This window comes from Alligator sinensis, unplaced genomic scaffold (genome assembly GCF_000455745.1).
Source record: "Alligator sinensis unplaced genomic scaffold, ASM45574v1 scaffold1283_1, whole genome shotgun sequence".
Classification (NCBI taxonomy): domain Eukaryota; kingdom Metazoa; phylum Chordata; order Crocodylia; family Alligatoridae; genus Alligator; species Alligator sinensis.
In genome coordinates this window covers 2,115,742-2,130,430 of record NW_005842091.1, presented here as the reverse complement: position 1 = coordinate 2,130,430, position 14,689 = coordinate 2,115,742, and the positions used below count along the sequence as shown (strand labels likewise).

Genomic DNA, 14,689 nt, shown 5'->3' with positions numbered 1-14,689 from the left:
CCCCCCCTGTTGTTTTCTGTGGTCAAAAAGCAAATGCAAACTAAGAGCTGGCATTTTCTGAGGGGGTCTTGAGTCGAGAGCCCCCGGGGTCGTCCAGGCGTGCACGTCCCTGCCTCCGTGCGGGGGGCTTGGATTAGGTGAACCTGCGACTCTGTGAAGCTGAAGTTTCTGCGTGTCATTTTTTTGTCTGGCTTTCACAGGCTAAATGCGCTTAGTGCGACAACCGTCGTGTTCTTTAAAATGGATTTGGCTGGGAATAAACCAGAGGCAATCCCAGCTGGAAGCAAAGAAGCAAAAGGATTTTTAACCGGAAAAGCAGGTGAAGGAAAAGTCAGATGTTCTTTAAACTCTCCCCCACCCCCGAAAACCCCCCCACAAAACCTTATTTCATCAGATAGTTTTATGCTAAACCTTCCCCTGGGTTAATTTGCAGACTTAAATAGCTTGGCCTGGATAGATGCTTAAAAATAGGAACCTAAAGCTAGGCGGTTTTGAAAATCTCCCCTCTAGAAACCTAAAGGACTCAAGAGACTACACGAACCTTTCCAACAAACCCACAGCAGCCCTTCCTGACCCACGACACCTCAATTTCTTTTCAGACCCTGTCCTGGGGAGGCTCGGGCAGGAAAGCAACGGCAGAACGGGAATCGGGGCTCGTGGTAGAGGTGGTATCTTTTATTAGACCAACTGGATTTTTGCAAAAAATAATTATTTTTTGCAAAAATCCAGGTGATCTAATAAAAATTTTTGCTTCTACCACCAGGTCTGATTCCTTTTGCCTCTAGACCACTACGGCTACCCCCTGGACACCTGTCACGTGGCAGGACAGGGCGCTGGCTCTCCCGAGGTCCATCTCGCTGGCGCTTCGAAAGATCTCTCTAAACAGGCGGCAAAGCAAGTCGCTTTGCTTTCAGCTCCCGTTGACTTTGAAGGCAATCACTGTCCCTTGGCGCGTTTGCAAAGCAAACCCCTTTTTTGGTGATAAACAGCCGGTTCTGGTGTCAGTTAAGGGTTTTTGGTGGTGATGTGTTTTTATGGGAGCAACGGTATAGGTGTAAGATCAGCTTTGGGGCACAGCTGCCTTCCTCGGGGCTGGGAAAGAAGCAGACCCAGCTCAAGCTTATTCATTTTGGTCAGTTCGTATGTCGACTCGGCTCTGAATGCTAAAGGCCCTGCAGCCTCTTGCCGTGCAAGGGGTCCTGGTTTATTTTCTGGAGGCAGCTGCCTCCCCCTAGCGTCTGGACTTGGCCCACGAGAGCATCGCAGTGCTAAACCTCCAGGCCGGTCGGTTGACGATGACCCAAGGTGGATCCAACGATCGCACAAGCCGTAGTGACCGTGGGCTCACGAAGGAGGGGAGACATCTCGGGCACTCCCTTGCTTGCCCTTTGGAGACGTCCGAGCCGAAAGGCTCACGTCGTTTCTCAGCTGTGTTCGAGTCATGAAAGATGAGCATTAGCAAGACGCGTGGAGAAGATCTGGGGTGCCGGCGACATCCTCTGGAGGCTTGCAAAGTGCTGGGTGCCCCGGAAGCCCGGCTGATTTTCTCTGGGGTTGTTGCTTTTAAGATATATCAGCCCATCAAAGGAGGGCTGGGGGGTTTGATCGTGGGAGAAGGCCTGGGAGGGTGACCGGAGAGAGGCAGGGTGCAGGGAAAAGCAAGGAGCCGTGCACATCACCACCAGCCCAGCACCGGGCACACCTGCCGCGTGGCACCGCGCTCCCCTTGCAGCCCAGGACTCTGCCAGTTGCCCCCCAGCTCCTCCAGCATGGGGGTGGACTGGGGGCACGGCCCCAATCCCCGTCTCCTCCCATGCCTGCTTATCGCCGCGGCAGCCCCCGGCGCCGGCTGCATGGAGAGCAGCACGCAGCCCCCTCCGTATCCTCTTTGCCATGGCAACGGGGTTGCTAGGGATGAGCAGCCTTTAATGGGATGAAGAGCCATTTCAGCGGGAAGCCGTTGCAGAGCACATGGCGGGGACGGGGAGAGGGGGCACTGGGGCACGCTGGCTGGCCCAAGGGAGCAGGGATGGGATGGGGTCACCCTGCAATGGGCCCATATAGCGGTGGGTTTTTCGGCATATAGCTCAGCAGTGTCCTAGGCTCCGCGCTGCCCGTGTGGGGACGCTCTGCTCCAGCGGCTCTGGCCTGCAGCTGACTTGGCTGAGGGGGGTCTCCCTCCTGAGCCGCCTGCAGCCATCCAGCCCGGTGGGTCTGGCCCGCGTCCCCGGCTCCGCTCTAATCGTGCTGATAAGATGCTCCGTCACTTATTCGTCGGCTGGGCCCGGCGCGCTGTGCTCTCAGTGCCGCGGCGGCCGCGCGTTGCTGGGCTGTCTGCCAGCTCCGGCGCTGGTCTCCACGTGCTCCGAGTGTCTACCTGCGCCCAGCTTTATTACCTCTGTGCCTCCGGGGCTCAGTAGTCATGGCAATAGCAGAGGCGCTGGTGTGGCGATGGGTCTCCAGGGCGTGCATGCGACAGTGCTGGCGTGCACATGGTGCCTGGGGCTGCAGCGCAGGGGGCAGCCGCTGCATAGCTCGTGCACAGACTGCTGGCGTCTGGCATCCGCCCGGCCAGGTGGAGGGAGGGCCGGGGGTGGGGGATGAAATCCTTTGGTCCTGCAGACCCCATCATGAAAGAAAGGCCTTCAATAGAAGGACGCTGAGTGCAGGCAGGCTTGGGTCTCTGGTGCTGGAGGCGTCCTGGGCTCTCTACGTGCCAGATGTGCATCGGTGACTGTCCCTGGGCTCTGCCACTGACCTGCTGTAGGACCTTGGGCAAGTCACTTCTTGCTGGGCCTTCCCTGCGCTGACCCTTTGCTTAGCCTGTCAGAGTTTGGATTAGGGTGATCTCACTATAGATGTGTGCACGCCTTGCACGCCCGTGCTCCTGTCTCCTTTGTGGCCACATGGTGCTAGCATGTGCTAACTACTACTGTGGCTGGAGCACCTGCCTGGTTTCTATTGATGTGGCTCCCCTGCCATCCCAAGCTGCATTTCCCCCCCCATGCAGGGGAATGCCCCATGTTTGGCTCGTGGCCTGGCTTTGGGTTTGTTTCATCATGGAGGCATTGCACGTCATGGACACGTGGCCCATCATGGACACATTGCATGTCCCATCATGGGCGCATCACACGTCATGGACATGTATCCCATCACGGACACATCGCGTGTCCCATCATGGATGCATCGCACGTCACGGACATGTATCCCATCACGGACACATTGCATGTCGTTGATGCGTGTCCCATCACGGATGCATCGCACGTCATGTACGTGTGTCCCATCACGGACGCATCGCACGGGGGGCTTGCAGGAGCGAAGGGCAAGGCGCCCGTCTCATGTTCGTGTTCCCTTTGATCCGCACTCCCCATTTCCGGAGGCTCTCCCAAGTGCTTCAGACACCTGGAGTCCTGCTGCACTTCTCCTGGGGCTCGTTTGGGGATGAAGGGGATGAGGGAGGTCAAACCCTGATGGCTTTGCTGGTTTTCACCTGCCCTGGGGCAGGGACAAACCCACCAGGGCCTCACTGGGAACGCTGGCTAAAGTCAGCCCTGAAATGACCCCCTAAAACCTGCACCCACACCTTGTGCCTTGGGCCAAGCTGCATGGCTCTGTGCCCCCGTGAACAGCCTCTCGTTGGGGGTGCTCTGGGCTCCTGGCATCCAGGCTGCAGGGTGCGGGGGCAAAGATGGATCTGGGGCCCTTGCTGCCGCGTGGCGTGGCTCTGAGCGAGCTGGCACGTGGCAGGGGCTCAGCAAAGCCCCAGACGCCAAGCGAGCACATGGGCGTTCGCTCTCGTGAACCCTGCCCTGCCACAGCTGGGCCGCTTTGCGAGCTGCTTTCAGAAGGGGCTGCCGCGTCCCTGTGCTGTGGCACCTGCAGGTGAGATGCGTCCTCGGGCCTTGACCTTGCAACGGAGAGCTGGGCGCAGCGCCTGGCTCGGACGATGCCAGCCTGGCCCTCGAGGCTCCAGCGGTGCCCTGAGGAGGCTCCCAGCCACGCTAATGGCCTGGGCCAGGCGCTGTTCCCCTGGCACGTGGCGTCCGGCTCAGTGGCAGCCATGCAGGCTGGTGGCTGAGTGGGAAGCTGGAAAGTTTAAACTTACGGCTCCCTAGAGAAGGGCCGGAGGGTCACGCAGTGCTCGGGGCACCCCAAACAGCCGGGCCCCTGCCCCCCAACATGCTGTGCATAGCCCAGCCCAAGAATCCAGCTGTTCGCACCCTTGCATGGGGCAAATGTGATGTCTTTTATTAGACCAATTAAATAGTTGGAAAAATTGTTCTTTGCAAGCTTTTGGGTGCAAACCCCCTTCTTGAGGCAGAGGGAGAGTCTTCTTTAGACCCTCTGGCTTCAGAGCAGGGGCTGGAGCCCACGTCTCCGTTCTCACGTGCTAGCGTCCAGCAAACAGCCTTGCCCGGTGAGCTTGGCACAGCTCTGCTTGGGGAGCCCTACGGCCTCGGGGTTTGGGAAGCAGCTGCTCAGAGGGCTCCTTCCCTCCCTCCCAGGGGTACGTTGCATCCCTCTTTTACTCTGATGCCGGTGAACCCCAGTCAGGGCACGCGGGTACAGTGATGCCTGCATCCCGCTGTGTCCGCGGCCCTTGCAGCGCAGCCTCTGGGCCCAGCCAAGTAGATTCAGAAATGATCCGCAGGGCCGGAGCCCGGGGGTGCGTTGCAGGGGTCTCTCCTGCAGTGCGGTGTCCGAGCCGTCTGACCGCGTGCTGCGGCAGGGGTGCCCGACCTGCGGCAAGGGGCAGAGGCAGCCCCTGTGCATGGCACAGGGCAGGGAGCAGAAAGCAGAGCCCAGGGAAGGGATCGTGGCAGGACTCAGAAAGTGCAGGGCTAATTCATGGCACTTGGGGTGCCCCCCCCCCCCCGAGTGGTCTACATTCGTGCTGTCCTCATTCATGTTGGCCCCTCCCTGGCGGGGGCTGCCTATCCATCATCCCGCCACCGTGAAGTGCCCGGCATGGGGGCATGGGTGCTGTGGGACCCACCCGGGGGAAGGCGGTGTCCCCCGCTCCAGCTGCACCAACTCCCTGTCTTTGGGAGCCGGGTGCAGCTCCCACCTGTAGCTTGATGCACGGCTGCGGCAGGCGAGAGCAGTGACGACTGTGCAGAGCGTGTCAGTCCTTCGCTGCTCTCTGAGGAGCGACTTGTGCTTCGAGGTGAAGCGCGTTACCTGAGCCGAGCGAGCCGCCAGCCTAGCAGGGGAAGTCTCTTGTTCGGAGCTCGCATCGCTCAAGCTGATCTTGCTCGTTACTGGCTGCCCGTGCTCCACGCAGCGCGGTCGAGCTCTGCAAGCGGCTCCGTTCAGCAGCCAGACGCGCCAGGCACCGGGCAGGAGGGGAGCGGCACTGGGGGCTGCTGAGGCCGGCTTTGCAGGTACTGCTCCTTTCTTTCTTTTCTTAGCAGGTGAGGACTTTCTCTCCACTGTTCGCGAGGGCTTCTCCCGCGTGGCGCCGGGCCTGGGAGCTGCTTGACCCTGTCTCGGTGTGTCTTGTGCCTGTTGTTGAGCATGACATGCATCCCACGTCACCCCTGTGAACCATGATGTCATCGTCACCCATGAGAACGGCAGCATGCATCCTGTGCCGTCACCCGTGAGACCTGCGACACGCACCCTATGTCAGTACCCTGGAGAGCTGCAACATGCATCCCATGCCACTACCCATGAGAACGGCAGCATGCATCCTGTGTCATCGCCTCTGACAACTGTGACATGGCATCCCATGCGACATGCATTCCCGTGTCATCACCCATGCGAACCGTAACATGCATCCCATTTCACCACCTGTGAGAACGGTGACATACATCCCGTGTCACCACTCGGAAGAACCGTGACATGCATCCCATGTCATCATCCATGAGACCTGCGACATGCATCCCGTGTCATCACTCATGAGACCTGTGACATGCATCCTGTCACTCATTACCCGTGAGAACCAGGACATGCATCCCATGTCATCATCCATGCAAACTGACATGCATCCTGTGTCATCACCCATGGGAACCAGGACATGCATGCCACTCGCTGCACCACAACCTGCGATCACAGTTCAGCATGACATGGCCCGTGCAATGATGTGTGGTCTGGTTAGGCGACGATGACCTACGCCCCATGCACACACCGATGCTGCTCCCCACCCCGCAGCCTGCTCCGTACCAAATACTTCCTGACCATTGCATGTCAAGCCGTTTTGGTTATTCCTATTTTTTTAAATGAAAGCATCGCTTTGTGCGGAGAGACCTGCATGCGAGAGACTGCGGTGCAATGAGTTTGTTGTGGCTTTTGGTTTCCCCGTCAGTCGTTGTTCCTCTCCTTCTCCCTCTGTGAGCATTTTGTGAGCTCTGCCGTGCATGACTATCTGTGCTATGCTGCAGAATAGCGAGTTATAATCACTGGAAAGATGTTTAGGGTCATCGGTGGGCTCAAAGCAGCTCGCTGAGCTGCAGAAGAAAGGCCGAGCACCCGGTTGCAGCAGTGCATGGAGCTCCTGTTCGCTCCGCTGGGTTTTTAGAAAGTTGTTTTTCCTACGCTGGATGCTCCGGTAACAGCCGCGGCAGCTGCTGCGTGTCCCATGGAGATGACCGTGCCCCAGAGCCGTGTCTCAGCAAGCTGGGGGAGGGCCTGAATGATCTCCCCGTGACAGTGGTGCTTGCAGCAGGTAACGTGTCTCCCTTCCGCTCTCTGCTTCTTTCTCTTCCCGGTCCCATCTCCAGACGCCGGTGTGGTGTGCCGGGGCAGGCTCCGGGCTAGCGTGCTGCTCTTTCACTTTACTTCTGTTACAGCGGGGCCCAAGGACGAGTTCGTTGCTTCCCACCAAGTGCAGCAGCTGCCGCACGACAGACTGAGACCACCCAGCCCCAAAGACGGAGGGCCTAGGAGCTGGGGGACAAGTCTCTCACGCAGACAGAAGCCGTGATCCTGGGTCTCTCACATCCCAGGTGGGTGAGGAAAGGTGTGGGGGTCTCTGGCCAGGCCTGGAGAGGGAGGGATAACATAAGGGTCTGCCTCCGGGGGGAGAGTTTCTGGCTGCAAGGGGCTCGCCAGCACCCACTGCTAGGCATGTCTGCACTGCAGATGTTTGCCTACGAAGTGGAGTAGGCATCTTAAAGCTGGCTCGAGCCCCGAGAGCGCAGGGTTTGGCTTGGGGTAACTGCCCAAGCACTTGCCCTGTGTTGCAGGAAGGTTTTATGGCTTGCGCGGAGGGCTGCGCTGCTGCAGCCGGGCTGGACCGGGTCTCTGAGGTTGCTCCTTTGAAGCTGTCTTGGGGAGGGCAAGAGGGGCTGGCAGAGAGCACCGCGGTGCCCGTGCTCCCTGGTGCATTGAGCTCTTGGCCCTTCGAGTGCTGGGAAGCTCGAGCAGCTGCAGCCCAGGTGGCTTTTCCGGGTGTCGTGTGTCTGGGGTAAGGGATATCACCTGCTTCTCCACTGCAAAGCCCCTCAGCCTTGTTACTCCCACCCTGAGCTTGTTTTAGAGCCACCTGTAGAGCTGCCCATAGGATGCTCTGAAGTACTGGTCACTGAGTCTGTGTAGCCCAATAAGTGCAGCTTTTCCCTCCCTGGCCTGAGCCAGGGCTCATTAAAGTCGTCAGGAGATTTGCTAATGACTTCAGGGGGCTTTGGACTCATGTAGCTGAAGAGGTGAAATCTCAGCCTGCTCCTGGCTGACATCAGTCCTGCATGGACCGCTGAGGTCTCACAACAGCATTGAGGTTAGGCTAGGAGGGGAAGGGGCTCTGGTGGGGAACAGTCCACCCAGGGCTCATCCCGGCCCCCGTGAGTCATTAAGCAGTGCCCGAGGGATCGGCGATTTGAAGGCGGGTGGTACGTGCAAGTGCAATGCTGCCAGGGCAAGACCGAGTGTGTTTGGGGATTGTTCCTCTGACGCGGCGCGCAGGGCGTCCCACTTCACGCTGCTTTCCTGGTGACACAATTGGGGCTCGTACGTAACCGGGCCCTGAAATTATTCTGCTCTGCAACAGCGACGCGATTACATTAGCAGGGCAAAAAACTGTACCGCAAGCAGCGGGCGGCCACCCCGAGCACGCCCTGCCACGGGTGCGGAGCGTGAGGTTTGCCGCCCTGGCTTTGCTGAGCGGGCCGACGATGAAAACACCCGTTGCATAGGCTCCGTGCATGCATGTGTCCTGCAGCGATGCCGCCAGGCCCGAGCTCCCCCAAGGTAGGGCGGGGAGGGGCCGAGACAGTCGATGGGATTTGATTTCATCTTGGAGGAGTCCCTGCCTGCATTCACAGTCCCTTGCGATTGCCACAGCCAGGGGTGAGTCCCTGCAGAGCCCCCGACCCAGAGACACGGGGGATGCTGCCCACACGCTGGCTTGGGGCCAGGTGTACAGATGGAGAATACCACTGGGTTCACAGCTCTCTTAAAACGGGGCTGCACGTGCCTGGTGAGCCATGCTGCTCCCCTCCCTAAACTGGGGATGAATGATGCAAATCAGCAGTCGGGGGCAGCCGGATCTACCAACAAATGCAGGCCAGAGGGAGTTAAAGAGACCGCCGGCTCTGCTCTCCCAACCCTGTCTGGGAGTGACGAACCAACAATGGGTCCATGAGGGAGACGGTGAGCTGTGTGCCGCAGCCTTGCGTCGACCGCTGCAGCAAATTAAGGCTCTTCCTCCCCTGCGAGAGGGCTCTCCAGGGCCAACGGGGGCACAGAGCGCCGTGGCTACACGATGTAAAGGCAATGCAGCTAGTCTTTAAAATTGAAGTGCCGTTCCCACTGCCTAGCAAAGGGATCCTTGAGTTTGAAGTGCTGAGGGCAGGTCGTGAAACGGCCCCCGCATTCGGGTTTGGCACACGAGGCCAGGACTGTCCTCCTCTCTCTGTCTGGATGGGAAAGCAGGATGCGCAAGCTCCTTTGTGCCTCCTACTTGCAGGGTGAGCTTAGGCAAGTCATTCAGGTCCAAACGTTCAAAATTTGGGGTCCTTCAGTTTTTGGGTGCTCAGTGTCAGTGTCTAGCGCTTGATTTTAAGAGCCGCATTTGAACAAACATGTCCCTTCATTCCCCGGGGCCTCACTTTCCCCGCGTGGGGGCTGAGAAGGGCGGGCCGCGAGGTTACCCACGTGCCAACCGCGGAGCAGGTGTTCTCCGTGCTGTCTCTAGCGCGCCTCACATAAAGGGTTAATGTTCCCTGTCTTTAAACTGCACTTTAATAAAAAGGTATGGACACATGCGTTGTTTTCCCCTCCGTCTGCCAGGGAGCTAATGGTCAAAACGCAGCTCGAAAGCACAAGTGCTGCTGCTAATGATCTGCCAATTGATTTCCAGTCATCGTTCCAGGCTCAGTCGTTGTTTCAGCTCAGGCAGAAGCACTGAGTTAATGGCATGCTTCAGGATGACGGCAGACAGTGTTGGGAAGCAGGGGTCAGGGCTTGCTTTGGAAAGCTCTGGCGGGCATTGAAACCCGCTGGGAAAAACCCCTGAGTTGCAGGACACAAGAGCTGGCCTCCCACCTGCCCGGCTTTCTGCGAGGCTCGCAGCGTCGGGTTGTCCCGTGGAGCCCAAACCACTGCTGCATCCGCGCGAACTTCGATGGGTTTAGACCCGGTCTTTTTATGCGGTGACTCACACGGCATGGTGGGCCTCTCCGTCACCTGAATGCGGGGAGAGAGTCTTACGTGCATCGCTGGTGCCACGTCACGGGAACAACCCTCCGCCAGCACAAAAGGACGTAACGTGCCCGCGGCCCGTCGCACATGAGTCAAGCCGTGGCCGCGAGGGTCAGCTCAGCGCCAACACCTTGATTCGTGTCCCTCTGAACACTCATTTCGAGCACGCTGCATAAATTAGCAGCCAGAAAAGCACTAACTCGTTAGCTCAGGCTTTCCTGCTTCTTAAAACCCCCTCTCCCATAGTTTGGCAGCAACTCTGAGTTTCTTCATTTCTTTTGCTTGGCTTCCCTTTCTCATGCATTGCATGGCACTCATCTGCCCAATTCAGGAGGTCACATGAAAGGAAGATTGTTTTACTTAAAGAAACCATCATTTCCTTTTTCTTCCGTGTTTTTTTTTTTAAAAGGAATATTTGACAATCGTCTCCTGCTCCTGAAAAGGAGAAACAGATACGTTTCTTTTGTGCTGGTCTTGAATCCGTTTGAAGGCAATGGTGCATCATAGCTGGCTGCTTAAATGTGAACGCTGTAAAATGTATTCGATGGATCATCGCGCTGTTTACTGTAGATGATTATCGGAGAGAGCTAACAGAGCCTAGCCCTCCTCCCATCAAAGTCAGGGTTGCTCTTTCTGGTAGCAGCCAGAGCAGCCCTTTGCACACCCGTGGGAACACGTGCCAGAAGTAGTGCAAATGGTCCTCCTGCCGCCGGCGGATGAGCAGGAAGCGCTGTTTGTACAAGGCGTGACAGGCTGCAGATACAAGCAGCGTCCGCCAGAACAAGCCTGTTTTATTTTGATTAACCTGAACTTTTGGCTTTCCGCAGCAGTTCACCTTTCAAGGCTGACTTTCCACTGGAGCGTCCAATTAGCCCCTTACTCAGGGTCTTACAAAGCGTGCAGGAGGCTGGCTGTGCATCAGCTCAGCCCCAGCTCATACGCTGGGGGGGGAACGGGTGGAAATCCAATGGCCGAGGCTGCCGACTACCAGCCAAGAAGAAAGATTGAAGGTTGGCTCTGTGCGGGGATGGCCTTCGCTATTCTCCTCTGCTAATGACACCCTTGGGAGAGTAGCTATCCTCAGCCTCTGAGAAATTTTCCTAGGCAACATTAGGGTGTCATTGCCTGTGTGCAAACATGGTTTTGCCGGCCAAGCAGCTGTCCCTGTTCATATCACAGCAATAGTCAGAGGATCATCACGACTTCTTCCCTTATTCCGTGTAGGAGCAACCGAGAGCGCTGCCTGATTGCTCTTGCAAGTCTCAAACGTAGGGTAGAAAATAACAGAGGTGAAGAATACCTCGTGCATCTGCTTCCGGGCCGGGGATTGGAGAGAGCGCTACAAAAATGAGTAGCGGGTTAATTAAAGGTTTTCCAGCATCACTCTGGGTTTGATTTCTCAAGTGGAAGTTGAGCTTTGTTCTTGATTAATTAAGGATGGGCGAGAAGCAGTGCCGCAGAGGAACGGCTCAAGCTCCTTCCTTCCCTGCCTCAAGAGGCTCGTGTCCAAGTGACTATACTTACCATCATGTCGTTCTTTGCTTCTGCAGGCACCGGCGAGATGGAAGAGCACAGCAGCGTCGTCCTCCCCGTCATTTTTGGCATCATTTGCCTCGTGGGCACCGTAGGGAACTGCATCGTGATCTACACCATCACCAGAAAGCCCAAGAGGAACCGCAACACGGCAGATGTCTTCATCGTGAGCCTCTCCATCACCGATCTCCTCTTCCTGCTGGGAATGCCCTTCCTCATCCACCAGCTCCTTGGGAACGGCGTCTGGCTTTTCGGGGCTACCATGTGCACCATCATCACAGCCTTAGATGCCAACAGCCAGTTTGCTAGTACTTACATCCTCACGGCCATGTCCATCGACCGCTACCTGGCCACGGTGCACCCCATCCGCTCTGCCTACGTGCGTACCCCCTGCATGGCTGCGGTGGTGATCTTGCTGCTCTATCTCCTGTCTCTGCTAACCAGCGTGCCGGTGTTCATGTACAGCCAGCCCATTGCCCTGCCAGGCAGCAAAGCGGGGTGCGGCATCATCTTGCCCAACCTCTCGGTGGATATCTACTGGTACACGCTGTATCAGTTCTTCCTGGCGTTCATCATTCCTCTCTTGGTCATCTGTATCGTGTACCTGAAGATACAGAAGCACATTTCATGCGTGGTGTTACCACTGCCCCAGAGGGACTTCAGGGCCAGGACTAAGAAAATCACGCGGATCGCGGTGACCATCTGCTCCGCATTTTTTGTGTGCTGGGCACCCTATTATATACTGCAGCTGGTTCATCTCAAAGTCATGCTGGGCACCCTATTATATACTGCAGCTGGTGCATCTCAGAGTCCCCCAGCCCACCACTGCCTTTCTCTACGCCTACAACGTCGCCATCAGCCTCGGTTATGCAAGCAGCTGCATCAACCCATTCATCTACATCGTGCTGAGTGACACTTTCCAAAGAAACCTGGTCAAGGCCATTTGCCCCGGGCGCCCGGTCAGGAGAGGCAAGAGACGCTCCGCCGGGAAAGTCAGTCCCTCCGTGAAACTAAATTCGGGGCCACATCAGGAGACCTCGCTGAGCTTGATGTACTCTCACAATACTGACAACTATCTCACGGTCTCGGTTCCTTAAAGCGGCCGGGCTTAAACTCAGCAGAACCGCGATCAAGCTGCAGAGAGCACACTGCAAGATTGTAGGCCTTTTTGTGGGGGAGAAGTATGGTGGTGACTGGCTCACGCGGGACACAACTAGGGGTACGAGGGTGAATTTAAGAACGAGACTACTTAGGCTGAAGAGTTCCTACCAGCGAGGAGCTTCGAGATGGTGGGAGATTTTAATAAGGAATGCGGTGGAAGCCCCATCCATCGCCTGAACTTCTTGCACTTGATTTGACTGAGCATGCATGGGTTCATTGCCGGGAAGGCTGCTGCCTGGGAAGAGAACATCTAAATGACGACACGGCCCTTATTTGCCTCTGATTTCCATCATCTTGGTGGTATTTTTTTGTGAACGGAAGCCGAATCATTCAGTTTAAGGAGAATGTGTTCTTCTGATGCTGCTCCCTTTGTTGGTGATGACATACGTGTTATAAATGTCACGGTTTTGGATGGGCACAAGCATTTGGCTTAAGGTCAACCATCTGGCTGGCTGGAAGAGATTTCCCTATAATATGTAACCCAATAACATGCTTGGGGTTATTGCCACAGTTGAGCCACATGGGAAACCTTGTGGCAGGAGTGGGTAGGAAAAGGTTTGTGGGAAAAGGGAAAATTATCCAATAAATAAAGCCAGGGAGCTTGTTACAGGTCCCAGGGGTGTGCAGAGCAGGAAAGCATGCCAGAGGGCTTCTAAATTAGGGCTATATATAATACGAATCCTTTCAATGCAGTAGATGCAAACCTGAGAGCAGCAAGGTTTCTCAGAAGCTACCACTACCTTCGTTATTAAGGATTTGGTTTCTAGGGCTCGATCGGTCACCCTCCTCCCTGCTGGGTGTGACAGCGTGGTCCCCTCCTCGCTGCGTTATCACCGCAGCCATGCAGGGGGTACGCATGTAGGTTTGCTCCCTTTTTTGTAAGGGAATATGGCTGTACCCCCGTCACCGCGCTCAACTTCCTCAAGACTTCTCTGCTGTTGCAGCGGCAGGGCCTTGGGATACCCAGGTCTGTTCTGCTTTTTTATGTGGGCAACCCCACCGAGTGTTTGAATTTTGTTTTTACGTATGTCTTACGGAGCACGTGCATGGGTATGCGAACGGGAACGGGAGATTTTTTTTTGATAGACAACTGCCTGAAAAGGCAGGGGACTCTTGCTTTAGGTCTGCTATGGGCGTACACACAGCTGCACTTGTTTTCCGTTCGTGTGGAGGCAAGAGCAAGCCCTTCCCTGGAAAAAGGATGTGCTGATTACGTACCTCAACAGTGACCCTTCGTGGCAGATGAAGGCGTGACAGCGGCAGCCTGCTGGCAAATCCTCCAAGAACAGCACTGGTGTTTGCTGCTTGCCTAGCACGAGAAGCACACGCGGTGCGGTGTAATAGGTGAACCGTGCTAGACGGTGCTGGGAGATGACTGAAAGACGGACATGCACAATGAGCATCCCGAAGGAAGTGGGACCATCTTAAACACACCACCCAGGATGCCCAGAGTCCCTGGTAGGCAAAAGGGACCCAGGTAACGGACAAAAATGGGGCCAGGTCAAACCCCTGTCACCTATGGTACCTGATGATCTTGCAAGGTCCCTTCCAGCCCCTTACTATCTATGAATATACGGATCCACACGCTTTGTCTCGAAGGTATTTGCAGCTGTTTTCTTTTAAATATCTGTGGAATAAAGATTAAATCTATTCCAGTTTAGAGCTCCTAATGCCTGAGTGTTGCCAGCATTGAGAGTTATGTCATTCAGTGACATCCCATTTATATAGGGTCTGTGGGGCCAAATGGGGAAAGCGTTCTATGTCTTGGAAATGGAGGCACCCTGAAGAAGAACAGAAAAGACGGAGGAAGAAGAACCAACGAATGCACAAACAGCCAACATCAAACTACTGCGTTAGAGCGGGCAAGCATCATGTAAAGGCTTGTGTATCAGCACCACACAATAAAAGCTATTTCTGCATAAAATCACCGCATGTCTCCGAGAGTAAAGTTTAGGTTTTAATCATAGTTTCGTAGATTTTTGTGCACGGGATAACCGTCATGCTGCTTTGCTCTCATTTGAACTGAGGTTAAATCATCCCAGACGAGTAAAAATCTCCAGCGTGTTGCATTTGAGCTGTTCTACGTTATTTAACTCTGCTTTTCACGTATGTCAGATCTCGTCTACTTCGGCAGCGGTACAGCCATTATTACCACTGTAACCAAATCTCTCCCAATTATTCTTTACAAGAAGAAAAAAAAATCCCTCTCCCGTTGGCTGGGATGAAAGGATGGTGCCTGAACTAATTAGTCACGGAGAAGGGGCAGTATGGTGTAGCCAAAGCACCAGGTAGAACACGTTCATTAAATCATACAGAGTGGATGAAAAGGAAGAAAAAGACCAAGAATTAATGTATG

General features: G+C 55.7%; 1 protein-coding gene across 1 annotated transcript; it reads left to right on the top strand.

Annotated features, from left to right (window-relative positions):
* The first annotated feature begins 6,602 nt into the window (after nt 1-6,602).
* LOC102370390 (melanin-concentrating hormone receptor 1-like) lies at nt 6,603-12,393 on the top strand. The gene is made up of 4 exons (XM_025204670.1): nt 6,603-6,667; nt 6,792-6,947; nt 11,190-11,890; nt 11,937-12,393. The coding sequence occupies exons 3-4, from the start codon at nt 11,201-11,203 to the stop codon at nt 12,267-12,269; spliced, it is 1,023 nt and encodes a 340-aa protein (XP_025060455.1). The 5' UTR covers nt 6,603-6,667; nt 6,792-6,947; nt 11,190-11,200; the 3' UTR covers nt 12,270-12,393.
* Nucleotides 12,394-14,689: the final 2,296 nt, after the last annotated feature.